At 42.3% G+C, this 27951-nt stretch overlaps 1 protein-coding gene across 2 annotated transcripts; it reads left to right on the plus strand.

The window, feature by feature from the left end:
- Window positions 1–2450: 2450 nt before the first annotated feature.
- On the plus strand, window positions 2451–18849 carry slc35b3 (solute carrier family 35 member B3). 2 transcript variants are annotated; one of them, XR_005477221.1, is made up of 11 exons: window positions 2451–2681; window positions 3270–3493; window positions 8335–8456; window positions 11298–11452; window positions 12823–12930; window positions 13351–13448; window positions 13580–13672; window positions 14345–14456; window positions 14963–15032; window positions 15145–15505; window positions 15933–18849. XR_005477221.1 is itself a non-coding variant. In XM_038997649.1 (10 exons), exons 2-10 carry the CDS (start codon window positions 3275–3277, stop codon window positions 15293–15295), a joined length of 1128 nt encoding a protein of 375 aa, XP_038853577.1. In that variant the 5' UTR covers window positions 2451–2681; window positions 3270–3274; the 3' UTR covers window positions 15296–15905. The 2 variants fall into 2 exon arrangements, 1 of the variants encoding a protein (XP_038853577.1); XM_038997649.1 differs by lacking the exon at window positions 15933–18849 and having other exon boundaries at window positions 15145–15905.
- The last annotated feature ends 9102 nt before the right edge of the window (window positions 18850–27951 follow it).

Raw genomic sequence — 27951 nt, forward strand, 5'->3', positions numbered from 1 at the left:
AGTGGAGATACCATCTGTTTCCGTAGCATGCAGGAGGCTTCAGACTAGCCCAGGAAAGAGACAACAGAGAAGGCACTTTAGCCTGGGATAAAAGCAAACACAAATGGGTTATTAAGAAACCCTCAATGTTATATAGGATTGGGTGATATTATAGCGTTCCGCAATACTTTTCGAAAGGTCCATTCCCCCGTTGTTGGAAAAAGATAGGGGTTTTTATGACAAAATAACTGTAGGGATTATTTTTTATAAGACGAGCACCAGTGTAATTTTCCTTTGGTATTTCCAATTTTGAAGTTGGCACTTTGGGTTGAAGGGTGAGTGTGTGTGTGTGTGTGTGTGTGTGTGTGTGTGTGTGTGTGTGTGTGTGTGTGTGTGTGTGTGTGTGTGTGTGTGTGTGTGTGTGTGTGTGTGTGTGTGTGTGTGTGTGCGTGTCATTTTCTTTGTAATTTCAGGCAAGTGGGTTAGGGGGAGAAACATATAGGCCATCAGTGGAGGGTACTGTGAAAGACAGCTCTCAGACTGTACTGTGTCCATCCCTTCTGCTAGGGTTAAAAATAAATGTCTAAACACAATTTTTGAATACTGTGATACCACCCTCTCAATGGATATTTAAGTTTCAGTCATCTTTGCAAGGCCACATTTGATTGCTCAAACTTTGCATTACAACAGTTTAGTTCAAAACAATCCAACAGCAGAATGACTAAAACAACCATGTTCAATATGTTCAGTAGTCTTCAAACAACCTGTCTCAGTTGAAAAGGCAATTAAGCTTGATGCTGTTTCTGCACTTTGTCTTTCAAATAAGAACATGCAAGAAGAACGTGCATAGGTCCATGCGAGCCTCCAAAGGATTTAATGTCCTTTGTGATCCAAACTGCAAGGGGCTATATTTAATCCAGATTTGACTGGTTCAGAAGTCATTTCATTCCCTTCATCTCTCTTTCTGGCCTTTATTTATCACAGGTTCGTCCTGTGCGCTGGTGCAAAGCCATTACACGACTATGTACATTTTTAACAATCAATAAATAATTATTTTATTATTTAAAAGGGTCTTATGGGGAAGAAATGGGTTTTATTACATAAATCCATCATTTTTGATGAATGGGTACACTTGTAAAGTTTGATGGGAAAAGAAAGTGGTCAGCCCCATGCAGACTACTGTGCATTGCTGAATAGTTTTTTTTACAGCCAGGCTGTAAATATGACATTTGTGTCTCTTTGGGACTGTTATTTGGAATGCAGCGTAACAGATAGGGGACTCGTAAATTCAGAAACATTAATTAACCCCTTGCATTTAGCGTTTGGGCTCCTTCTAGGTATAGGAGGTGACCTGTGAGTAGTGGGGGGGTAAGGGACGTGGCCGGACTGACCAGCCAAGCAGCGCCCAAGTTCCCATTCAAAATGAGTTATTAACAGAATTCTTTGAAAATTGTAGCCTGGCTATTTAGTGTCATATAGCCCCGGCCGTGGCGGCTGGAGGCCTCCTAGGGACAAAAGGCAATACCATTACAATCAAATCTAAGATGGAAGAGGGATTGAGCTGTCCACTCTGAATTTTTATATTGTCAAAGAGCTGGGAGGAAATAATGCCATCCTAGAGTGAATTAACCTCCTGTGTGGACGGAAAAGCCATGTCATCTACTGGGAGAGGGAGAGAATTGGACAGCTCGGAGAGGGAGAGAATTGGACAGCTCGGAGAGGGAGGAGGGATGGAGGGAGGGCAGAGGGATACAGTAAGGGCTGGGGGGAGGGGATCAGAGGGAAGAGGGGATCATACCGTGAGCTGTTAAGGCCCTATGGAGACTCAACATCAAACACAGGACAGGATCGGTCCTTCTCGGTCAGACAAGGGATATGTCAAAGTTTTGCCTCTGGTTTTGCTACGTTGTCATTGAATCAAACAATTAAAAATAACAGCACAAATGGTGCATTTAGTGAGCAATAGTGCCGTATAAAATCATACAATTCATGTTCTATCTGGGATTCTTGTCAATAATGTCCAGTGAGTTCATATTTCACCATTTGCTGAATTGCAAAAAACTATGAAAAGTAAACACAAAACAAGAAAGGATTATATGAATAGGCATTTTACCTTCCAGCTCCTTGAAAAGTAGACTGTCTGGAAGGACTGGTTCTGCTGTTTACAAATGATTTGCAGACACACAAGAAGACCGGTGTGTACATTAAGTAATCCTATGTGTTTAAGAAGTTATAGACCATCCAGCGCTGGACAAGGAAGGTAGGGTGTGGATATATCTATAACACCAAACTTCTCAATGCAAACTATAATGCACGATGTGATGAGAAATTACTTTTTCTGTTTTGCACTGACTGAGTAGGCTACAATAAGAATATAGCTAGGTGCATTTCACTTTTCAACTGACCTGGTGTTGTTCCCTCCACCAATAGGAAATGAGGTCATAGTTCGAGACGAGTCACACTCAGCGGAAGTTGTTGGCTGCTGCCAGGAGACAGCAGCAGTGGTTCGCAAGTTAGCAAATGTGCTACAGGTCTTTTCGCATCAAAATAATTAAAATGTCAATACAATAGCTTTAGAACATGGATCCGTCACGTCTGGAAACGTTATAATAATCCGAATCGATTGAAGAACAACGCAGCATACACATTTCAAACCCGGAAGTTTTGTTCAGCTAGCATGCTAGCTTGTAGCAGCTAACCAGGTAGCTAGTTAGAATTGTCAGTAAAAAAAACGTTATAGTTAAGCTTCTAAAGAAGTTAGCAAAATGTAATTTTGTATTGCAAAAAATAGCTCTGGTGCTAATAAAGTCGAAGCCCGAATGTATGTCATATGTTGGTGTTTTGAAATGTTCAGTGGTCGTTTTAGGATTTTCCCCACGCAACTCACTGCAGTTGTTATTAGCTAGGTAGGTAGTTTGGCTATCTAAGTAGCTAGCAATTAATCATTGTTGTATTCAATCAAATAGTTAGCTAGTTTAGTAGTGCTGTATATCTCAAGGAGTAAAATCCTGAAACGCCCACGGAAATAAGATCATTGATAATTGCGCTGTTGTCCTTGGTTGTTACAGGTCAAATTCCCTAGCTTACTATCTATATGCCAGTTTTGAATCGGCCAATGTGTGTCAGTGATAGATACCTGATACAGACAATAACGTGTTGGCTACTATGCATGCAAGTACACAGACCAATTTTCTTCCTCATCTTCCCACCCTTAGTATATAGCCTGTCACATCCTTTTGCAACAGAAAGCAAAGTATTGAAACTACCTAAGTACTGTATTTGATCCCCAGACACAATGAGTGCCAAATTCGGCCTGATGAACTACAACAACGCCCGGAAGCATCTGTCTATCTCCATCCCGTCGTCCAGCGAGGTCATGATGTCTCCGCACATTAAGTCTGTGGAGGAGCTGAGAGTGCTAGGCATCAACCTGAGCAGCTTCAACACAGCTACCCAGTTCTGCATCTGCACGGCGGGTGTCTTCCTCTTTTACCTCATCTATGGCTACCTACAAGTAAGCAGGGGTGTATTTAGCCCTTGATCATGACTTTCAGTTCCATTAGATTACACATAAGAATCATTGGATGAAGGCGTCTTCTGTTGGGGGGGTTTGTTAATGCATTGCTTGCGGTTTTGGAAGCATAGGACCATATCTTTCATATCAGCAAGAAATAATACAAAAAAGATGAAAGGTTAAATTGATACACACCCTTGTTAGGGTTAGTGTTCCTACACGGCCATATATCCATGTTACAGTGCTTGTTTACGGAAAACAGGCGGTAGACAAGAGACCTGTGTGTAACTCGGGAAGTGAAAGTGTAGTATGGATCTGTGCAAAACTGCTACATATACATATATATTTTTTATTTTAAGGATTCTTTCTCACTGGTGCAAGATAAGGACCATATGTTTTTGAAAGCTGTATTGCATGCGATGATTTTTGACTTTTCTAAATGTTAAAACACAGCGTCAGGATTGTAGTTCACTTGAGGCAGTCGTGGGCGAAGCTAATGGCTGAGAACTGTAGGGAGAAGGCAGAATGACGCCTAGAGTTTTCGAGAGCTAGGATGTATTCACTAGGAACCAAACAGAAGCGAACAGGGAGGGGCCTGCCTGAATTTGTCCAATAGAAACAGTTGTGAAACGTTTTGCAGCTGTTTTCAGCTGTTTACTTCAGTGTTCAGATATTAGGGCATGGGGTAGCTGCGTTTAGCAACGCTAGTATTTACACGCTAGTGTTGCTGAAATATAAAATTATAATTATACTTACTGTGTCTTTCTGTAGGCTTGGTCCTTGTGCAGGGGGAATTTGAGGGAAAAAAACTGCTAATGGAAGGTAGAATTTAACAGAACTTAGCTCTATTGTAGACCCATGCAGTTCCTCAGTGAGGTTACCCACAACAACAAAAATACTATAGTGTATACTATGGTAGGAATACTGTATTATTCACTGTAGTGTTTTTGCAGACTAAACTGTAGTATTCACTGTAGTGTTTTAGTGAATACTGTGGTGTTTTTAGTGAATACTGTAGTATTTACTGCAGTATACTGTAGTATTTACAGTTTACTATAGTGTTTTGTTGTAAAAAAAGAGTAGTATATACTATAGTAATTGCGGACTGTAGTATACTGTAGTATTTACTGTAGTGTTTTTGGGGATATTACTGTAGTATTTACTAATATGTTTTGGTTTTATTATCTTTGACATAGAAGTGGGGAGCTTTCTCCTTGACGAAGCCTACTGGAGAAATACTAAAACAGCAAACGAAGAGTTCAGAGCTTCTGCTCTTTTCTATACCCATAGTTAACACAAAATATGGTCTATACTTGGCATTTAGGTTTTTCACTTACCGGTGACACAAATTGGGACATGGGGGAGAGGAATGGGCAGGGTATATGCAAATGAAATACTGTAGTATTTACTCTAGTAAAAAATATATATATATTTGCGGACTGTAGTGTATTTGCTGACATTTCTGTAGTATTTACTAATATTTTTTTGTGGACAATACTGTACTATTTATTGTGTTGCACGGTACACCGAAACTTTTTCGATACAAAACGGTTTGGTACTAGAATTTTGTTAAGTTCGGTACTTCTGTCTAATGTGTCTCACCTGACTCAGACGACCAAGTATGTATATCGGTGCGGCACCGTTATAGTGCAAAGAGCCTGCTCATTCATTGCTAGAGCCATCTGGGCTGCATTGTTAGCTCCCCACTCATGCTGCACAGCAGTTAACACACTTGAATAATGCAACACGGCATGTAGAAATGTGGAAACTGTTCATTACTGTTCGCAAAACAATGTCCATACAGGCTAAAATTATTTTACAATGCAAGACGATACCGGTAACTTTCAGTGTTAATTATAGTCTAACTTTCCTTGCTAGCTTACAGCTAAAGCAACATCAAGGTACAAATCTGTCGTTCTGCCCCTGAACAACCCACTGTTCCTAGGCCGTCATTGAAAATAAGAATTTGTTCTTAACTGACTTGCCTAGTTAAATAAAGATAAAATAATTTAAAAAATCACTACCCTAGTACTTTGTTTGTGATACCATAGCGCAAAATATGCTGATTTCAAAGCTGATTGATTGTTTTTTTATTAATTCACTTTGTTCCCCTCGCCACCAAAAACTCAGTCACTTCTTTGTCTCCCTCGCATCCCGTCTGGTTTACACTAGATTACATAGCCACAAAGTCAGATTCTACAGCTACATTCTGCCTCGCAAATTACTACTTTCTTAAAGAGACAACACACACTTTTCTAAAAGAAGACATTGCTTCTTCTTTGAAAATGCTGTACAATATGTTCTCCTAGTAGTTGCCAATAAAATAAGTCCTAAATGGATTGTTTGTCATCTGTAGCGCCATGAAATTAGCTAAAACAAGCTCAACTCAATGCATGCACACACTCCTATTGAATACTATGCATTCACCTGTATTGTGAATAGACCCTGGCTACATCTCGATTTACCCAGTTTATCAATAGAGATTTACCTATTAAATAAATTATTACCATTATTTTCTTTTGTAGTTAGATTGGTAAAAACACTTTCAAATTGATTATATGGCTGTATACTTGATTAATTAATGCATACGTGGCTGTCTCCAAAAAATGGACATAAAATGTTTCAAATGTAATGATATTAAACTCCAATTATACCCAACGATTGGACAGTTGAAGCTGAGTTTATCTTTCTGGATGAAGTGCCATTTTGTGACTTTGGCTAATAAGTCTTATTTTTGTTGTTGTGGTATCGTTTTGGAATCGAGTATAGTGATGGTATCGAATATTGTGATAAGTGTTGCACGGTATACTAGTACCACGGTAATATCATGGATACCAAAATGTCATGATACCAATATTTTAGAATACCGTAGTACCATTTCAAATGATACTACCAACCTTTTCAGCCCTACCGATCCAAAGAACCTGCTGGCGCCTGTTACAAAATGTTTATAAAGTCAGTTGAGTTGAAGCAACAGTCTCTAACTAGTCTCTTATATGAGCAGGTCCAACAATATCCACTTTACTTTCATGGCATATCACTGTGAGGCAGCTGTAAACAGCCAGCTGCCTCCTCTACCAGCCCTCACCTGCTTCTCTCCATCCGCTCTTCACGCGCATCTATTCCACCTTCAGACCCTGTTGTTAGATTTGTACATTTGTTACATTATTGGTTATTGGTTTAATCACAAACAACGTTGTTCAGTCATGTTACCTAGGTAGCTAACAACCTGCTAACTTGACAGTAGGTTTAGGCAAATTTGATTGGCCCAGGAAGAAAGGAAAAGGGTCTGCTACTCATGAGAAGGAGAGTGTGTGTAGAGAAGGAGAGTAAAGAAGTTTCCATGCAATGTTTTATCCTTATTGACACAATGACATGCAGATCATTATGCATGTATATCACAGGAGGACGATGGCACCTTAATTGGGGAGGACGGGCTCGTGGTAAGGGCTGGAGTGGAATGATGCCATTCCATTTGCACCGTTCCAGCCATTATTATGAGTCGTCCTCCCTGCAGCAGCCTCCACTGATATATACTCCTTCCTCCCATTCCTCCAGCCAAATCATAGGTAGGCCTTTGCAAATATAAGCAAATCAGCCATTCTATGCAGTATTCTATTATACATTGTGAAGTTAAATTCAATGTGTTGTTTTGAGTAGAAGTGTGAATTTCAGTGACAGGTTTTTGGGGGACGGGGAGAACAGGAGGCTAGGCCACAAATGTTTTGCCACGTGGTATCGCGATGGTACTCACTATCGTCATACTTGGCCTGGTATTGTTTGTAAAATGTTGGTATCGTGACCAGCCTAATTGTGATACTAAACCTGGTATTGGTATAAAGTCAAAATTCTGGTATCGTGACAGCACTACATTATACTACAGTTTACTACAGAATTCTATAGTAAGTACTGTAGTATTCTATAGTAAACTGTAGTATTTCAAGTTAAGTTATGTCACGTGCACAAGTACAGTGAAATGCCTTTCTCCAAACCCAACAATGCAGTAATGAATATGTTTTTTTATTTGGGCAGTTTCTCTGCTTACATCATGTCAAAATATAAATCCCCCACAAGTTCTTGCTTTTTTTGTGCAGGTATTGCACACATGCAGGGCTTTTATTTTGATATGAGGTAAGCAGAGAGGAAGTGGGTCTACAACAGAACCACGTTTAGAAAGTCTTTTTTTATTTTTTATTTTATGTTCTATTAGATGTTTTTTCTCAATTTCCCCCTTCAAAAGGACCAACCCTACGGACAATCGGCAGAGTAAGTATTTAGCTTCCGGTGACTATTCCGTTTTTCTGTAAGCTAATTCCTAGCTAAAAGCAGCTAGGCATGGGGCTGCTGTAATGGTCGTTGCTGATGTGGGTGTAGTCGGATAGTATTTTTGAGTTTATGGCAAGACTACTGTATATGACAGTTTTACACGTTCTTCACAATCTGGCCTTAATTAATGGCTAAATGTACTCTTAATATCTACCGTGTACAGGCAGAAGAGGATGGGCCACCCCTCTAAGCCAGGTTCTGCTCTAGAATTCTACCTTTTAGGTAGTTTTTCCTGGCCACTGTGCTTTCGCTTCTGTTCTGCTTGCTCTTTGTGGTCTGTAAAGCAATTTGTGACATCACAGATGTAAACAGCAGTTGTAAAAGGGCTTTATAAAAATACATTTGGTTGATTGACTGACTGATTCACCATACAATTGGTTGTTAACACATGCTAAGCAGGGACATTTTATCAGCAAGCCTCACTGAGGATACTGTGGGAAGCTACAGGAAAAGTAGTGATTTACCTCACCACAGGCTTGAAAGTAAACTTATCAGACTTTATCTGCTGTTTTCAGGAGCTCATATTTTCCGTGGAGGGTTTCAAGCCCTTCGGATGGTACCTCACCCTGGTACAGTTTGGGTTCTACTCCCTGTTTGGACTGGTGGAATTGCAGCTCACACAGGACAAACGGAGAAGGTAAACAAGGGAATGGAGTTCAATTAGGCCTCTGCGCTTCCCGCAAACAAAGAAAAGTAGGAGTGGTGTTCACCAACAGAGACGGGGATCCAGTAGGGCTTTCCTTGAGAATAACATCAATAGACTGACTATTTCATGGTTAATGGCGTTCAGCACTAATAAATAGTTTGAGATTGACTAAATCATAGAATGATCAGTTTCTATCCCGTTAACTATTAATAGTATGTTAATTGCTACAGTATGTGCCTTGTCACTTCAAACAATAAAACCTGTGATCTACCTCAAGACCTATTGATATCATCAACACTTCATCTTGGGGTGGATTAATTCCGCCGAATCTGTTGCACAACTTTTCTTAAAGGGAAGCAAACGGGGAGGGACCTACCTACATTTGTCCAATAGACACTCGTTTTGTTCTGTTTGGTTCTTAAACGGTAAACGGTTTCTGTAATGTATACACCTCTGTATTTAGAGTTTTTTCTGGATCAAAAGGGGCTTAGGTGGTGGGCATGCCAATGGGCATGGTTGGTGCAGGTGAATTATAGAGAACATTTTAGAGGCCCCCATCTTGCAGGGTTCATACGGTCATGAAAATCCAGGAAAAGTTTGGGGAAATTATCAAATACGAAAAGTCAAAGAAATTAATTTCATAGTTTATGTAATTTATTTCGGGACAGTTGTAAAATATTTTATAAATTAAATTAAAACCAACATCAGCCAGGATTCGAATGACACTAGCACATCAGTGTTTGCGTGTCGGACCTGCATAGTGCCAGACGAATATGATAGAGAACACATTAACTAGGTAGCCAATTCAAAACATATCTTGTACCCTTTAGTTATATTTAGCTATTATTAGCATGTATTAATGTGTTCTGCATGTCTCAAAAAACCTGTGAATACGGCCATACAAAGTTCATATTATTAATTTAAACAAATATTTTTGAAAAAACGAATGATTCACTTCGCCATTGTATTAGTTGGGATTCGGTTCAATCGGGGTGAATCGAATCATGTGAATCAAAATAATAATTTGTGAATCGTGAACATTAATTTTAGGAAAAAATATTAGATTTTGCCTTTATTTTTGGATTATGGGGCTTTAAAACTTATTTTGTAAATACTTGATTTGGGCATCCAATGTATAGGACATTGCAACTTAATACATGATAGTCAGCCTGCAAAGCAAATACTTCTAAGATAAATATGACTAAACTAGAAAAGGTACATTTCCTGAAAAGGTGTGGGTTTGCTTCAGCTGAATAAAAAGATTTGTAGTCTACCATAGCCATTGGATCTTTGATATGTAGAATGAGCAAATTATTTCAAAAGGCATACAATGTATTTGGTTGCAATGTTCAAGGGTGGTCAATCATCCTCCAGGAGAGCTAATGGATGTGCAGACTTTTATTGCAGTCCCCCTCCAATAAGTCGGCGTTTCAATTCATCCCAAAGGTGTTTGATGGGGTTGAGGTTAGGGTTCTGTGCAGGCCAGTCAAGTTCTTCCACCCCGATCTCAACAAACCATTTCTGTATGGACTTCGCTTTGTGCATGGGGGCATTGTCATGCTGAAACAGGAGAGGGCCTTCCCCAAACTGTTGCCACAAAGTTGGAAGCACAGAATCGTCTAAAATGTCATTGTATGCTGTAGTGTTAAGATTTCCCTTCGCTGGAACTAAGGGGCCTAGCCTGAATCATGAAAAACAAACCCAGGCCATTATTCCTCCTCCACCAAACTTTACAGTTGGCATTATGCATTGGGGCAGGTAGCTTTCTCCTGGCATCCTCCAAACCAAGATTTGGACTGCCGGGTGGTGAAGCATGATTCATCACTCCAGAGAACCCGTTTCCGCTGCTCCAGAGTCCAATGGCGGCGAGCTTTACACCACTCCAGCTGACGCTTGGGATTGCACATAGTGATCTTAGGCTTGTGTGCTGCTGCTCGGCCATGGAAGCCCATTTCATGAAGCTCCCGACGAACAGTTATTGTGCTGATGTTGCTTCCAGAGGCAGTTTGGAACTCGGTAGTGAGTGTTGCAACCGAGGACAGATTATTTTTACACACTACAGCACTCGGCAGTCCTGTTCTGTGAGCTTGTGTGGCTGACCACATCGCGGCTGAGCCGTTGTGGCTCCTAGACGTTTCCACTTCACAATAACAGCAGTTGACTGGAGCAGCTCCAGCAGGGCATAAATTTGACCAACTGACTTGTTGGAAAGGTGGCATCTTACGACAGTGTCACGTTGATAGTTACTGAGCTCTTCAGTAAGGCCATTCTACTGCCAGTATTTGTCTATGGAGATTGCATTTGCTCAATTTTATACACCTGTCAGCAACGGGTGTGGCTGAAATTGCCACATCCACTAATTTGAAGGGGTGTCCACATACTTTTGTATATATAGTGTATTTAGCCATGGAGCTGAGATACATTTTTACCATTTTACATTTTTACCATTTTACCTGCAATTCTATGCATTTTGCCACGGCTAATGCTGTGTTATTTTTGCTCAATCATAATAATTAAACGAATACTGCTTTATTAATTGTTTTTCGAAATATTATATTCTCCCTGACTGTCTAGCTTTTATTTTGGTAATTGTTAGGTCTCAAAGATGATCTTATAAAAAAATATATTGCTCCTTTATCTTTTCTACATACTTTATATCTGGTTTAAGTTTACACTGAAACGGTTTATTTGCATACACTGTTTGGACTGTTTGGGAAAAAACGCCCACCCAAGGATTTCAATGGCAGAAAAATCCCATGTATTGCTAGTTTTTGTATTTTGTTTTTGTTGTCATCCCACAAGGCTTGCTAATTGCTCTTTTTCTCTTTGCAGAATACCAGGGAAGACCTACATGATCATAGCATTTCTAACGGTGGGGACCATGGGCCTATCAAACACCTCACTGGGTTACTTGAATTATCCTACACAGGTCATCTTCAAGTGCTGCAAACTCATTCCTGTCATGATAGGAGGCATATTCATTCAAGGCAAGTGGCAAAAGGAAGTTGATCTTTGTTTGTATGAGAGCCCATATTCGCGAAGAGTGAGATTAGGAGTGCTGATCTAGGATCAGTTTAGCCTTTTAGATCATAATGATTGTAAACGAAGGGGACCTTATCCTAGATCAGCAATCCTAGTTTGAGACGCTTTATGAATATGGGCCCTGATCAAGACTTGAAAATAATGCCTAATAATGTTTGTCCTTTTGCATGCGGGTAACAATGAACTAAACACATTACTTATTTTTAGGGGGAGGGGGTTAAGCCTAACTGTCAATCATAAGAGAGGCTCTCTAGAAACCTCCTGTGAGTGTCTTACCTCACACCCGTTATGCCCTTACCTCCAAACAATGACCAACTTTTCAACTTTTATTTCGGAGTTCTGTCCATGCTTCGTTTTTTGGGTTGTTTGCAAGTGTTGAATTTCAGGGTGAGGAAGCCTAGTTCTCAGTACTCTGTCTTTCATCTCGGAGACATTGTCTTCATAAAGGTTCCACGTCTTAGCGATCAAACACTCGTTTTTTTCTTTCCTCCCCCTCCCTGCATTGGCGATGTTGACCATGGGTCCCCCAGGGGGACTAGTTGGAAACGCTACTGCGTTCACTCAGGATGCCAGCGAGATCTGATGTGAACCCTTCAAAGGGGAACAGAGGGAGGAATGAAAGCAAGCCAGACCAACCTGCTGCGTCACCTTGTCACCCCCGAGGCATCTATCGGCCTGTTTGGGAAGACTCCTCAGTCTCCTCTTGTTTTTTTTGTTGCATTTTACGTGTCCAACACCAACCAACCTCAACCCTCTCCTCTCTTCTCTCCTGTTTGGATTTAATTGAGTTGAAGAGTCCAGTAGAAAGTTGGAGAGAGAAAGAATCTCTCGGTCTGGGCCGTGTGCACCACCCGAGCTGCAGCCAGTGTCACGCAGGCCTCTCAACTCACTTGGATCTGAGGCAGAGCCCTTTTCTCTCCTCTCTTCTCCGTCGCTCAGAAGTTCGCCTATCTAGCCAGCGTGTTTACATTTTCCACCTGACCCATAAGGAGGGGGGTAAATACACAAGCACCATTTATCGCCACCTATTCTGTCGTTTCCCTGTCTTGTCACAAAGGGAAATGCTCTCCAAATTACCAAAAGTTTAGTTTGTCTCTTGTTGAGAAGGTTTTCGTGATCGGTTGTCAGTCATGACAGGTGTCGGATCAATCCGAATCACAAGAAGAAAGATCTGGACACTGAGATCCACTGACTGTATTTAACTTTCCATCCAAGTGGAACTTGTCAATGAAGTCTTCCTATTCTGGTAAATTGTTAGTCATCTGTTATGGAGGAATTCCTTGACTTTGCAGCCTAACTCCTCTGTTTTCTTCAGGGAAACGCTACAATCTGGCTGATGTATCTGCTGCTCTCTGTATGAGCCTGGGACTCATCTGGTTCACCCTAGCTGACAGTAAAGTCGCCCCCAACTTCAATGCAACCGGTAACATGTGAATCTGTTATCTATCTAGGTATTGGTAAAGGAGCCTGTTGTTACAACACTGTTTAACTATGGATCATTACTTTCACCATCCAAATCCTTTCACTGTGATTTTGTATTTCATACACAGAGAACCTGTATCAAGTTTAATCAGGATACTCATATTTATGAGCCTGGTGCATATTAAGCCTAGTGGTTGTTACCTAGGCTGGGACTAAAGTATGTTTTTAAATATGGAGTTTGAACTCCTAAAGAACTACATATAATGCTTTATCTAAAGAGTTTGACCTTGTACCACATACATTATGTACAAACATATAGGTTTTCCCACACTCCAAAAGTACAGATGCTGCTTCAGCAATTCAGAAACCTCCATTGCTGTTGTCATTCTTTAGCAATACCTGGTTGTTTCTGGTTTTTTAGGGGTCCTCCTCATCTCTCTGGCTCTATGCGCTGATGCTGCCATTGGGAACGTGCAGGAGAAAGCCATGAAGCTCCATAACGGTTCTAACTCTGAAATGGTACCGAGGACCCGCCTTAAAACCAACTTGTTATATTTATCTTGTTATATTTATATTGTAAACCCAATTGTGTGGTGTCCTGAATCACCTCAGAAATGTGACTTATGTGTGTGATTTTGATTGTGTTAAAGGTTTTGTATTCCTATTCCATCGGTTTTGGGTACATATTGACAGGCCTGTTGGGTGCAGGTGGATTGGGACCAGCAGTGGCCTTTTGCTCTCAGGTTAGTAGAACCCTCTCTGTTATACATTGAGTGTACGAAACATTAGGAGCACCTTCCTAATATTGAGTTGCACCCCCTTTGGCCCTCAATTCGTCGGGGCACTTACTCTAAGGTGTCGAAAGCGTTCCACAGGGATGCTGGCCCTTGTTGTCTCCAATGCTTCCCACAGTTGTGTCAAGTTGGCTGGATGGCCTTTGGGTGGTGGACCATTTCTTGATACACAAGGGAAACTCTTGAGCATGAAAAACCCAGTAGCGTTGCAGTTCTTGACACAAACTAGTGCGTCTGGCACCTACTACCATACTCTGTTCAAAAGCACTTACATATTTTGTCTTGTCCATTCACAGTCTGAATGGCACAGATACACAATCCATGTCTCAAAGCTTAAAAATCCTTCTTTAACCTGTCTCCGCCCCTTCACCTACACTGATTGAAGTGGATTTAACAAGTGCCATCAATAAGGGATCATAGCTTTCACCTGGATTCACCTGGTCAGTCTATGTCATAGAAAGAGCAGGTGTTCCTCATGTTTGATACTCTGTGTATTTCATTATAATAGATCAGACATGGACCGTTCTGTAGTTAGCATTTTGTTTGATGCTCTGTCGAAAACATATGAAGTGAGGAAAGATGGTGATATGACAATCTATTGAATCTTTTGTTTTCTTTCAGCATCCTGTGACAACATACGGTTATGCATTCTTCTTCTCTCTCACGGGGTACTTTGGCATTTCATTTGTGCTGGCCTTGATCAAACTCTTTGGAGCATTGGTCGCAGTCACAGGTGAGAAGACCATTCTGGTCTGGGCGGATGCTTTGCTTGCAGAACCACACAAAGTAACTTTTCATGTCGAAGTGTTCATTTGAACTGTCCATATAGTTTCTTATGACTAAAAAGTCTTTATTTTACTTTCAAAAACATTTAATTCAGAAATTTCTCCACCAATAGAAGCATAAGTTAAAGAGGTTCTACGTAACCATATGACTCCACAGAAAGATTTCTACAATCTGAGTATGGATAACCTTACTAACACTCTAAAATCTAAAGCACAAACGTTTAACATTTGACAGATTACTGAAATAACGCCAGATCAGAGCGATCCTAATCTTATTTAGAAATTCTGGAAACCTCCAGATTCAATTTGAGATTAACTGCGAAACAAATGTCCAAGTAATCTCATCAACAAAGTTAAGAAAAATCTCTCCTAGATTTCCATTAGATGTGACAGACTTAGATTCAAGGTTGTGTGCTGTTATGTTTCTCACTTTTCTGTCTTCTGTTCATTTCAGTAACGACTGGGCGTAAGGCGATGACGATTGTACTATCCTTTATGTTTTTCTCCAAGCCTTTTACTTTTCAGTGAGTCATGTTATCTTCAACCTCTCATAGTTTACGGTTGCTCAATTTAGCCAACATACTTTCAAGGCACTGAAAACATTGTAATACGCCTCTCCGTTCCATTTTCTCTCAGGTACCTATGGGGTGGACTTTTAGTGCTGTTCGGTATCTTCCTGAATGTTTACAGCAAAAACAAAGACAAAATGAAGCTGCCATCTTTGGCGGACCTCAGGAATATGTTTATGACCGGGAAGAAGGTCAGGCTGCTATCACAGAACGTGTAGTAAAAGGGACCTGTGGTGGGCACGATAAACAAACATTTTCCTAACGTTCCTATCTAACATGGACCTAATAACAGTGGGCTCCTAAGACATTCCTTGGCCACAGAGCTCCACAGAAACATTCCATGTGGAAGAAAGTGGATACGGAGCACCTGAGAGACTCTGAAAGGGAAGCTGACTCCTTAGCTAACCCTAATAGCACAGTTCTGCACTGTAAGTGACTCTATGACTTTAGCCTGAGCAAGATGAAGGGGGACGAGACGGTTGAAAGAGAATATATTGACATTTATTGAACTGATCATGTCCAAAATTGAATGTGCACCAAAAAAAAAAATATCTTAAATGGCATATTTTCACCTGCATGTGCCAGAAGACAAAAAACTGATGTTTTACTCAATTACTGTCTGAGAAATGTGTCTTCTCATGGTTTCTTTGTAATTTATATCCGATTGTACAAAAGACCGCTCAACAACACAGTGACATCTTGAAGTGTGGGGCGGGCTATGCTCAGAAGTATATCAACGTGTCAACTGCCATATTTGCGAACCGTTTGTTTTGGTGAAATGGTAGCTCTTTTTACATTAAACAAACTGGGAAGTTTATCCAAAAGGTTTTTTTCATGTGTTTTTATGTGTTACAGTGTAAGTGGCTAGCTTGCCAGAGCCGTCTCTTATCCATTGGCTACAGAGGGGGAGTTGAACGGCTGCCAAGGATCTTCTCAGATGTTTACCCATCAGATGGCCCCGGGCTTGTTTGATTAGTTATCCTAGAATAGGATAGCACTAGAAAGAAAACAAACATTGTTCACAGGGCTTGGCTTTAGACCTAATTTGGATGAGCGGAGCGTCACGTGTGTGTCAAGGTAACATTAGCTAGATTGGGTCCCTTCTATGAAATGGTGATGCTGCAACCAACACCTGGGTTTTTATTGGGGTGGAGAGTGATTACTTCATTTTATTACTCTGATTTGGGGGGTTGATAATCCCATGCTACCTTTAGCAAATCGTCCGTTGATCATTTAGATCCAGTTGTTTTAGGTGACAAAAATACATCCTGGCTTCTTCCGTAACTGCTATCCCCAAAGGAAAGAAATCTGTGTGTAGCCTATAGTGTTGGGATACATATGGCTTCCATAGAAGACAACGCGGCTGTGCACAGGTTGTCATCTCCCAGGAGGTCTAGACCTGTCTAGCCCCGTTCACTTAAGCTGGTACAGTTATGTCTGTTTTCCACAAAAGACCCTTTGATGTGCCACCACTACTGCCTTGTGAACAAACAGCTCCAGTCAGGTAAAGAAAAGCAGGAAGATCAAGACAGTCACTGTGTCCTCCCTAAAAAATAGCCCTAGCCCTCAAAGGTAGCAGGCTCACCAAGACCCTAATAACTATCTGGTTTCCCTCATGTCTCTGTTTTAATATTTCAGTATACTGTAACTGGATAGGGTATTAAAGGTTGTGCCGATACATATCCGTAGTAGTCAGCTAATTAAAATAGTTTCAGCAGAAACATGAGTCATTTTAGTTTGTAAATCATTTAAAGCAACAACATTGCATATTTACCATCAAAGAGTTGGCCCTATTTTATTTGTAATTCATTCTTTGAAAATCAAGGGGCATGTTTCATCAGAATCAATCTTACAGATTCCACCTAACCATCTACTGTAGCATGCTTCAGTGACGTGGCTGGCTTATTGGCTGACATTTTAGGATCTCCATCAGCAGGCTCGGCATAGAGTAGATGAGTGGGGAAATGTTTTCAAAGTCTTTAGGTTTGTCCTTCATGATGTGCCTTGCTGGCACTCGTCCTCTGTAGCTTGGTGGGAAATTATAATATTTGCCAGCTCTGTAGGGGGCGGGATCGTGCTCTGTTAGTGGTCTAATGGAAGTGGAGATATTACAAGCTGACATCTAGGCAGGAAAGCAACACAGGGCAATTAGTAATTCGGTATTTCATAAAAGCTGGCAGCTTCTCAGCGTTGACAAAGTGACAGACCCTCCTCAAGGGTCTAGTGGCTCCAAGCTACAATGGAACACTCACAGTACTGCTCATTTCGGTTCATCTCAGAGCGGCATGGCTTGCACAAATGTCTGCCACCCTCTATTTCCTGCAAAATACAAATCGATTGAAGAGATATGTTGCAGATTCTTTAGAACATGATGCACATTTTTTATGGTGTTCTTTTTATTTGAACTACACCAGAATAATTGTTCTTTAATGTATCCTTGTCAAAATATTTGATATATTTTTGATGTGATGCTCCTGTGACTTCACACAATGTAACAACCGTGAATATAATTCACTGTAGGTTGAGTGGCTGGTATTATGATGTTACGCCTTAGACCTCTATTATAAACCGTTGGGTTGCAGTAGCCTATACTTCATTCCATGCTGCTGAGGGAGGGGGCAGTAGTAGTTCTTCCATCTCTCTGAAAGGTCATTATGGGATAGCAAACCCCAGTTGACCCACGGCAAACTACACCATTTGTCTTATAGCACCATGAGAACTCTAACAAAGGAGGCTAACCCCCAGTTTGAAATGCAACGTTTTATTCATCTATCAAACGTTGCATATTTCGACTTTGGTGTCCCTGTGCACTTCGTGTGAACAGATCCTATTTATCATAAGATCACATGGAGAGAGATTGTAAGCTCACAAAAGTAGTATTGTGTAATATACACCAATACCACCTTTAATCCAAATATAGGACCACCACTGGTAAGAAACAACCTCCCAGAGGTTTTCAAACCAACACATTCCTCTGAGTAACCACTCAATTAATGGACACATAGCACTAGGAGTACAGGGCTCTCTGTCTTTGTTATTGCCTCTCTTTTTTCCTCCTTTCCCTCTCTCTCACACTCACCTCCTCTCCCTCTTATCGTCACCCGTTTACCTGGGTTCAGTGACCTCTGCGCCGTTCTGCTGGCCCCTCCTAATAAATAATGGGAGGTGTCTGAAGCTCATCACAACAGCAAATAGGGTGGTATGTAATATATTGTCCTCTTCAAATTGCCACAGCGGGGTGGTCTGGCAGCCTATTCATTACGACTCTTGGTTCAGGCCAGGGGGAGCAGCCATTTTCGTCCTTGGGCCTGGGTGGGTGAGAGAGGCTGAATGGAGTGTGGAAGTACTGGAATGCTGGCCTACCCAACCTGGTCTCAGAGCATTTTGTATTATTCTGTACGTAAATCCGAGACACTCCATTTAGTGTGCTATGTCACGTTTTGTATGGAATGTATTAATTGGTTGTCCATCACTCATTTCGTACAATATGTAACGAATTTGCAAAATGTAATATATGTTACGAATTTGCCAAATTGAAATGATAGATTAGTCGGTGGATGGCTTGGGTATGATCTCTGGAGACTGGCGAGGATAATGTTAAGTTATTAAATGGAATGATAAGGAAGCATTTAGTAAATGAGACTTAGTACTTAATTTAGGTTGCCATTTGTACTGTGTAGGGAAAGAAAAGTCAACGCAGAAGTGTCCTATCATGTCCTATCGCCAGCAGCATACCACCCTGCATACCACTGCTGGCTTGCTTCTGAAGCTAAGCAGGTTTGGTCCTGGTCAGTCCCTGGATGGGAGACCAGATGCTGCTGGAAGTGGTGTTGGAGGGCCAGTAGGAGGCACTCTTTCCTCTGGTCTAAAAAAAAATATCCCAATGCCCCAGGGCAGTGATTGGGGACACTACCCTGTGTCGGGTGCCGTCTTTCGGATGGGACGTTAAACGGGTGTCCTGACTCTCTGAGGTCATTAAAGATCCCATGGCACTTATCGTAAGAGTAGGGGTGTTAACCCCGGTGTCCTGGCTAAAGTCCCAATCTGGCCCTCAAACCATCACGGTCACCTAATAATCCCCAGTTTACAATTGGCTCATTCATCCCCCTCCTGTCCCCTGTAACTATTCCCCAGGTCGTTGCTGCAAATGAGAACGTGTTCTCAGTCAACTTACCTGGTAAAATAAAGGATAAATAAAAAATAAAAATAAATAAATCATGTTGAGGTGTGGTAAAACCTGGATCATGTTCATTAGGGTACACCGTAGAAAATGGTTTTGCAGTAGAAAACAGACAAGCATTTCTTATAGGGCAAGTTAATGTTTGGTGCCTGCTGAACACATTCCTGACTTTTGGACTTCCTCCAACATAGAGCCAGTACTCTTCCCCACAGCAGCACCTCCCACCCAAACTGATTACCACCTTCCTGCCTACACGTGGAACACTCCTAATATGAAGGCCATCTGTTTAGCAGGGACATATTTTCGCAGCCCCGAGGCAGATGTTTAGCGTCCTTGCTGTAATTCCTGTAAGGATGCAAAATGTATCAGTGATTGCAGTCATAACTAGCAAGGTGGCTGGTAAAGTGAGCTGGAGAAATGGGATGATCCAATTGTGCCGTCGTCGGTGCCTTGACAATAAAAAATAATGTCCCTGGCTTGGATGGCAGCCCTACTGTATGTTGTTAGGATTTGACTGTGTTGTCTGTGATTATAAAGTCATTTTAAAGTAGTGGTGAAAGCCTTGGCAAGGAAAGTAGGAATTCCTTTAAACAGCTGTCCCCTATTTACCCCACTGTTTCTGTAAATGGTGTCTAGTCTAGTGAATCTGGAATGGTAAGCATGCATGAGCTTGTGTGGTATATATTTTAAAGCATTCATTTTCATATACATGGTGGGTTTAGAACAGATAAATGTATGTGCACTGCAACAAATGTGTGTGTTGGACTGTAAAGGGGGGATCCCGGTTGCCATGACTACCCCATGTATATTATTCAGATCATGATGTGTCAAAGTTATGTAAACTGCCTATCCTTGCATGCAAGTGTGTGTGTGTGTGTGTGTGTGTGTGTGTGTGTGTGTGTGTGTGTGTGTGTGTGTGTGTGTGTGTGTGTGTGTGTGTGTGTGTGTGTGTGTGTGTGTGTGTGTGTGTGTGTTACAATAATGCATGTGATGAATCTTCCTCTCCAGATTTGCCCTGTCAGCAGCCAGCAACAACAAGGGAGAAATGAGGTCCACGCACTTCATTCCTGTTAGGGACTTAACAGCTTGAGCGGGCCCAAATATTCTGCAGTCACTCATGAAGAGAAATTCTTAATAATAAATATCAAGCTAATAATGAATGGGCTGGTGGCTGCAGTTGTCTTGGGGGCATAATATCTAATTTCCTCCCAATGTTTCATATCCTTACTCCTGCATGTCGCAACAGTCCATCATTACACCCCGATGCAGGTTTCTATCACCTTTATTTATTTTTCAAATCAATATATAAATCAGTGCCAAGCCCTGTTACAGATGAATTCCAATAAATTACAAAAGGCGGACAAATACAGAATGTTAACCACTGCTCCTCTCTTTTGCATGATGCTGCACTGTCAGGCAGTAGGCATCCCCCTGGGTACCAGTACAGTTCTCAGTGTGTTTGGAAAATCTCTCGTCAAGCCACATATTTAATTATATACTACTTAAATAATGCACACTGCATCTTTTAACAGCCAGGGAGACAAAATGTGTTGTTGTTGAATACCTACCTATATACCGTAAATCGGCCTACAATAGGAACCTATAGACCTATGCTTTGGCTGATATATAGAGACTAGGTGTTCCAGGAGCAGGTTTCTGTCTGGTCTGCATATGATGGACTTTTCAATGCTGGAGCTCAGTGGAATGGAAGAATAGGAGGTCAAATGAGGAGAAAAGGAGGGAAATGGAGCATGGAGGTTCAACAACGTTGTAAAAACAGGGCTGACATGTTGAATTGGGGGGAGGGGCAGCCGGCCCCAGAACAGACCTCTCGTATGAGGGGAGCGCTGTGTTGGCCTGATACCTGGGCACCTCCATCAGCAGGGAATATGCTGCCATCAGGGCCGATCACGTCAGAGGCCCACCTTGGCCCTGACACTCCATGACATGCATATGTGGCGAGGCAACGCGAAGGTACACAACAGCCGGCTTGAGCGAAATTCCCACTGACAATGGTCAGGAGCAGGAACCCCTCAACCGCAAGGTAGAGGGATAAGAGAAAGGGAAGGGAAATAAAATGTAGAAACATCTCTGGTGGTGGTGGTGGTGGAGAGGATGGGGGAGGAGAGGATGAGCGTGTGGCTGTCACGCGAAGGAGGAGTACTGATGGTAAACAACAGGAATATGAGTACACAGCTGGTGTCTGCAGTGCACACTCCTTCCTGGGTGGAGAGATTTGCCTTGACACTGAATCGAAACAGGCAAGAACCCAAGCAAGGTCTTTAATTAATCTATATGGAAGCCAGCTATAGTTCCAACTGTAACACAATGATGTTGATTTAGAGACAAAACAACTAAATTATACTCTATTTATACTCTAAATCTATTTCCTCTTGCTCTATAGCACATTTTTTACATATTTTCCGAGTTTATGCTTTAAAAGAATATGATTGTACAATGGGTCACTACACTACATGACCAAAAGTATGTGGGCACGTGCTCGTCGAACATCTCATTCCAAAATCATGGGCATTAATATGGAGTTTGTCCCCCCTTTGCTGCTACAATAGCCACTTCTGGGAGGCTTTCCACTAAATGTTGGAACATCGCTGCGGGGACTTGTTTCCATTCAGCCACAAGAGCATTAGTCAGGTCAGGCACTGATGTTGGGCGATTAGGCCTGATGTTGGGCGTTCCAATTCATCCAAAAGGTGTTCAATGGGATTGATGTCAGGGCTCTGTGCAGACCAGTCAAGTTCTTCCACACCGATCTCGACAAACCATATGCCACAAAGTTGGAAGCACAGAATCGTCTAGAATGTCATCGTATGCTGTAGCGTTAAGATTTCCCTTCACTGGAACTAAGGGGCCTAGCCCGAACCATGAAAAACAGCCCCAGACCATTATTCCTCCTCCACCACTTTACAGTTGGCATTATGCATTCAGGCAGGTAGTTTTCTCATGGCATCAACCAAACCCAGATTCGTCCGTCAGACTGCCAGATGGTGAAGCGTGATTCATCACTCCAGAGAACGCGTTTCCACTGCTCTAGAGTCCAATGGCGGCGAGCTTTGCACCACTCCAGCGACGCTTGGCATTGCGCATGGTGATCTTAGGCTTGTGTGTGGCTGCTCGGCCATGGAAACCCATTTCATGAAACTCCCCTGACAAACAGTTATTGAGCTGACGTTGCTTCGAGAGGCAGTTTGGAAATCGGTAGGAAGTGTTGCATCCGAGTACAGATTATTTTTAAGCGCTACGTGCATCAGCACTCGGCGGTCGCGTTCTGTGAGCTTGTATGGCCTCCCACTTCATGGCTGAGCCATTGTTGCTCCTAGACATTTCAACTTCACAATAACTGCACTTACAGTTGACCGGGGCAGCTCTAGCAGGGTGAACTGTGATGAACTGACTTGTTGGAAAGGTGGTATCTTATGACGGTGCCACATTGAAAGTCACTGAGCTCTTCAGTAAGACCATTCTCCTGCCAATGTTCGTCTATGGAGATTGCATGGGGGTGTGCTTGATTTTATACACCTGTCAGCAACGGATGTGGCTAAAATAGCCAAATCCACTAATTTGAAGCGGTGTCCACATACTTTTGTATATATAGTGTATATTGATGATGACAAAAGTAATGTGTGTTTAAGCATTACGACAAGATACTACTCACCATGACTGTTTATGAGCAATCACAATTTTTTTTATGCAACCGAAAAGGGAAGTAATTTAAAAACACAAATAGCTGAGCAGAAGGCTGTTGTTCTAATAAAAAATAATCCAGTTGTCGGCAGGGGCGAACGCAAAGCAATTTAACGCTTCAGTGGTGGTTGCCTATTAATTTGTGTAGAAGGAGAGGGGGATGCTGGGAGCACAGATTTGAGGGACAACATGGCTGTAGTGCCTGTGTTATGTATCGCTTCGGAAGCAAGCAAGCAGCACAGACACAGTCGCTTTTTTTATTTTTTATTATGGGGCCCCGTTTCCCACCACAATGTCAGCGGTTGCATGCCAGAGAGGAGGTATATTATGGTGAATTAATTAAGCAGTTCAGAGATAGGAGCCCATATGTGCGTATGTCCTTGGGGTGTAACATCAATAATGGTAGCCCCAAGGCAGGTTTATTAGAAGACGTACTTCTTCTCCTATGCATTCATTTGAAAATCAGTGTTTTCAGTAATTAGGTACAAAATACCTGACCCTCCTCCCTCCCATACAGAGCTACATATCTGTCAACGCAGGAAGGCGTGGCCCCATCGCTGGTTTCTCTGGATCCCATCCAACACCACTAAATCCAGTGGTATTTGGACGCGGACCAACGGCAATCCCAGGTGCCGCCCGTGATGATGATGCACGCAAGGCTGGGTTGCCTGTAGCTACGGGAGGCGGCGGGACCACTGCTCCAGGTTGTTTAGGGACAGGGCTAATAAGGAATCTTTCTGGTGGGGGTCTGTGACAGTAGCTGTGTTGGTACCGTAAGCCAGTTCCCCTAAGAGGACATGGTTTGGAAGATGGCCGTCCAACGCTTCACCCACACCATTAAGCCTAACGCCCACGCACCACCTCAATCTGCCATGAAGCTCGTCACTGTCAAGGATCCCTTTGCACTTTGAGTAATACAGGGTTGTACCGGGGGATGTTGTGTATTATATTCATTTTATGGTTGCCCTTTGTTTTGCAGTCGGCTATTTACCTCGTATTTGCATCCAAATTATACAGTAAAATGATATGATAATGACCTAATAATCTCCCTCTGCTTTCTTGGTGATTCATTTGAAGCAGTGGCTACAGCAGTTGTGGTGCTCTGAATTGCCAGGGAGTAGCCATTGTAACCGCATAATAGATTAGTAAATATTATGTGAATAACATGGGAAATAGGAGTAAAATAAAGTCTAACCTATTTTACAGTGAAATATCATAATCACATGTTGTCACTTTCCCCATGCATTGTTAGTGGATTTGGTTGAACTTGGTTTTGACATTGGCATCCTGAAATGGACCATTGAAGCCAGCCTGGTTATACAGCACCAGCACCTGTGACCCAAGAGAAACAGCCAATGCACTGTACAGAGACGGTTCTGCCACTCTGTTAACTAACTATCCATCCAGCCTGTCTCATAGCATTAGTGGGGTTTGTGTGATGAATTGTTTTCATTATCACAATGGCCATCATTACTTTCTACACATTATCATCAGGGGGACATTTCAGACAGTGCATTTCAGATGGTGAACTGATTTCATTGTTTCGGGGGGGGGGGGGGGGGGACTGCCCTATAGACATAATGTCTGTGTTTCCCTGCTATTAATTACTGGATCCCCAGCTAGTTAGCTGTAGCACTTCTCCGTGATGACAGAGGAATGGTAAAGGGTTGGAGCAAGGCTCGCCTCTGTAGCTGCAGGCCCTTGCACTAGCCAGACACTGAATTTTGACTATTTTTCATGAAATCCTTTTATGGATAGATAAATCTGATTTTATGCAAGAAAAGTCTCCTGGGTTTCAATTAACTGGAGGTCACGTTACTGATCTATCCCAACAAGAAAAAAGATAGGGAAAGAAGGAGAGAAAGAAAGAGAAGATCTTTTAATTAATACAGTCTAATTAAACATTTGTGAAATGCATTAACGCTGCAGTGTTTTTTTGATGATTGCACTTGTCTAATTGTAAGGGAACCCTTCTCTAAAAACGTGCTTTGTGGTTATTGGTTAAATCATGAGGGTTTAACAATGCAAAAGAGAACAGCGCGTGTTTTAACAGTGCACTTTGCCATAATATAGTTGATGTTTCAAAGAAAATGTGTACTGGAATATAATGTTTGAAAAACTGCTATGTCAAGGTATTTGTGATGGTAATTCTTTAAAAGTGTTAAATACTGTTAAGACCAGAGGCCAGACTCCTAAGAGAAACTTGAACGCAACTTAAACTTCAATCCCATCAGAAACCCATCTAGACAACAGCTTTCTGGCCTACTGTATGGGTAGAGGAAGATTTGATTTTGAATAATAACACTTTTTAATCATGTGCCACAAGGCATGACAGTTGGTAGACCTGAGTTATGTCACATAAAGAGTGTCAAGTACTGGAGGGGGGAATTCAAAACAGATTAAGGACTGTTTGGTCAAAATACACAGCATGATATGTGGTTCCCCCCACCATCTTTGGTGCATATATTTCCCAGACAGACTCATTGTTATACTACCCACAGGGCAACTCTAATGTGAAGTTGATCTTAGGTTGAAGTTGCTCATACATACTTCCCCATTATGACATTTATCTTATTCAATTCCCCAAATGCACTGCAGTAGCTCTACTGCATCACCCTTCAATGCTAGATGAATACAATCATTCAGTGCAATTGAACACAGACTATATGGTCACTGTGTTAGAACACTCTGGATGAGCAGGTGTTCTTGGTATAGTCTTATGTGAACCAAGACACTGAGCTAACATAGCCCTAGAGGTAGGCACAACTGCAGCAGCACACACACACACACATACACACACCAACACGCACACACATACATACACACACACACACACACACACACACACACACACACACACACACACACACACACACACACACAGTGGTGATTAATTGGGCAGGTGGAGTGGTGTGAGCAATGTTGATTTCCTTTCATTACCCTCTCCCCGCCCCTCAGTTAGAGAGATAGTTCACTGACGGGGAAGGGAGGCATGAGAGGAGGAAGTGGGGATGCGGGAGGGAGGGGGGATGCAGGAGGGGTGGAGGGATGAGAGGAGGGAGGGGGGATGCAGGAGGGATGGAGGGATTAGAGGAGGGAGGGGGATGCAGGAGGGCTGGAGGGATGAGAGGAGGGAGGGAGGGGGGGGGGGGATGCAGGAGGGACGACCTTGGCTGCACCTCACTTTCCGAGTGTGACAATGTGACCTCCTGCTTATCGAGGCAGAGATCAGTCGCTAATCTTTCACACCGCTTCCTAATCTCTCTCTCTCCTCCCCCCATCCCTCCCCTCCCCTCTCTCTCTCTCTCTCTCTCTCTCCTCCTCCCATCCCTCCCCCCTCTCTCTCTCTCTCTCTCTCCTCCCATCCCTCCCCCCTCTCTCTCTCTCTCTCTCTCTCCTCCCATCCCTCCCCCCTCTCTCTCTCTCTCTCTCTCTCTCTCTCTCTCTCTCTCCTCCCCCCATCCCTCCCCTCTCTCTCTCTCTCTCTCTCTCTCTCTCTCTCTCTCTCTCTCTCTCTCTCTCTCTCTCATTCTGCGTGGTGCCCTTCCCAAACACTTCCCTCCCTCTCTCTATCCCTCCCCCCTGTCCCCCCTCCTCCTTTTAAGGTTGTCATCTTTGGCTCCAAGGTGCTCTAAGTAGCGACGCGAGGCGAAGGCTAGCCGGGGCGAGCGAGCTCCACACACACACTAATTAGATCAGCCTTCTCTCTCTCTTCAATGGCATAATCATGTGCATCTGGGCCTCGCAATTACTTAATATGATATATTAACATATTCCTGGCAGGAGCGACAGGAGGAGGGCGCTGGTAGGAGACAAATTATCCAAATTAATTTCTAATTTAAAATCCTAGGCCTTTTATTATAAGCTGTGGGCGCCGCTCGCTAGCAGAGGAGAAGGAGGGGAGAAAGAAAGAGGCGGCGGAGAAAGAAGTCAAGGATATTCAGGGAGCTTCTAATGATTCAGGCTGGTTCCTGCCCACTAACCAAATGAATAAACAATGGGATAAAGACCCAGGAAGGAATTAACTGTACATGGCTGCATGGATGAACATAGTGGGGCTTCATTGGGGCATGTGGATGAAATGTCACACTCCCAAGTCCAAGGCAGGGGGTTTTCTTCCTCATTTGCTCTAATTAGGTTTGTAAAAGTGTACAAGCAGGGTTTGGTTGAGAGGGAGATGGCCAAGAGCCATGACTATAGGTCAATCTGAGGGATGTCACTTATTGGCCTCTTCCCTAAGGAGCCAATCGGTCTGTAGAGGGCATCCACCAAGAGTTGGCATCATGGAATGTAGGGCAATTATGGGCTTGTTGGAATAGACCGTACTTTCAGACTGTAAAATCTTTAATATGTGACTGCAGAGGTCTTACTACTGCACAATTATTCTGTAACAAGTATTGTAATTATGCGTTACTCAAACCGTAACCTTCGTTCAATATTAAGATAATATAAGATAAACATGATGTGACATGAAACCCAACAGCATTTATTTGACATATTTACAAACATGTAGATCATGAAATAAATTGGGAATCCTAAGTAGAGAGTGGCATTAATGATTAATTCTTTGATTCATCAAAATATGCAATTGGATGTAGGCTCCTGCTGATTCTGAGGGTCCACCGTGAAGGGTTAAGGGAACCAAGCTACTCTCAATGTAAACGGTCCCTCTCTTAAACAGGATTTTAACACAAATCTTTTTGCCACCCATTTTATCTGCTTTAATCTTAACCACTGAGAGATAATCAGGTAAATATGGAATTATCTTTGTGATTGATGAGAAATGTACAGATATTTATGAGAACATTGACTGTACGTTCAGATGTGGTATCACTCATAACACTTAAGTTTTGTTGCCTTGCCTGGTTCCTCCATCATTCAAAACTGTGCATAAGTTTACCTCATACACAAACACCTTACCCAACCCCAATCCATACAGTCTGAGCTTTTAATAACCTATTTAACAACACAGCGGTGTCACCATGGCCCACG

Source organism: Salvelinus namaycush, chromosome 7 (genome assembly GCF_016432855.1).
Source record: "Salvelinus namaycush isolate Seneca chromosome 7, SaNama_1.0, whole genome shotgun sequence".
NCBI classification, from domain to species: domain Eukaryota; kingdom Metazoa; phylum Chordata; class Actinopteri; order Salmoniformes; family Salmonidae; genus Salvelinus; species Salvelinus namaycush.

Excerpts from the sequence above, each read along its gene's own strand:
- slc35b3 (XM_038997649.1), top strand. The coding sequence starts at position 3,275 with ATGAGTGCCAAATTCGGCCTGATGAACTACAACAACGCCCGGAAGCAT. Across the intron at positions 13,449-13,579 it reads ACGGTTCTAACTCTGAAATG|GTTTTGTATTCCTATTCCAT; the intron begins GTACCGAGGACC and ends ATTGTGTTAAAG. Across the intron at positions 13,673-14,344 it reads CAGTGGCCTTTTGCTCTCAG|CATCCTGTGACAACATACGG; the intron begins GTTAGTAGAACC and ends GTTTTCTTTCAG.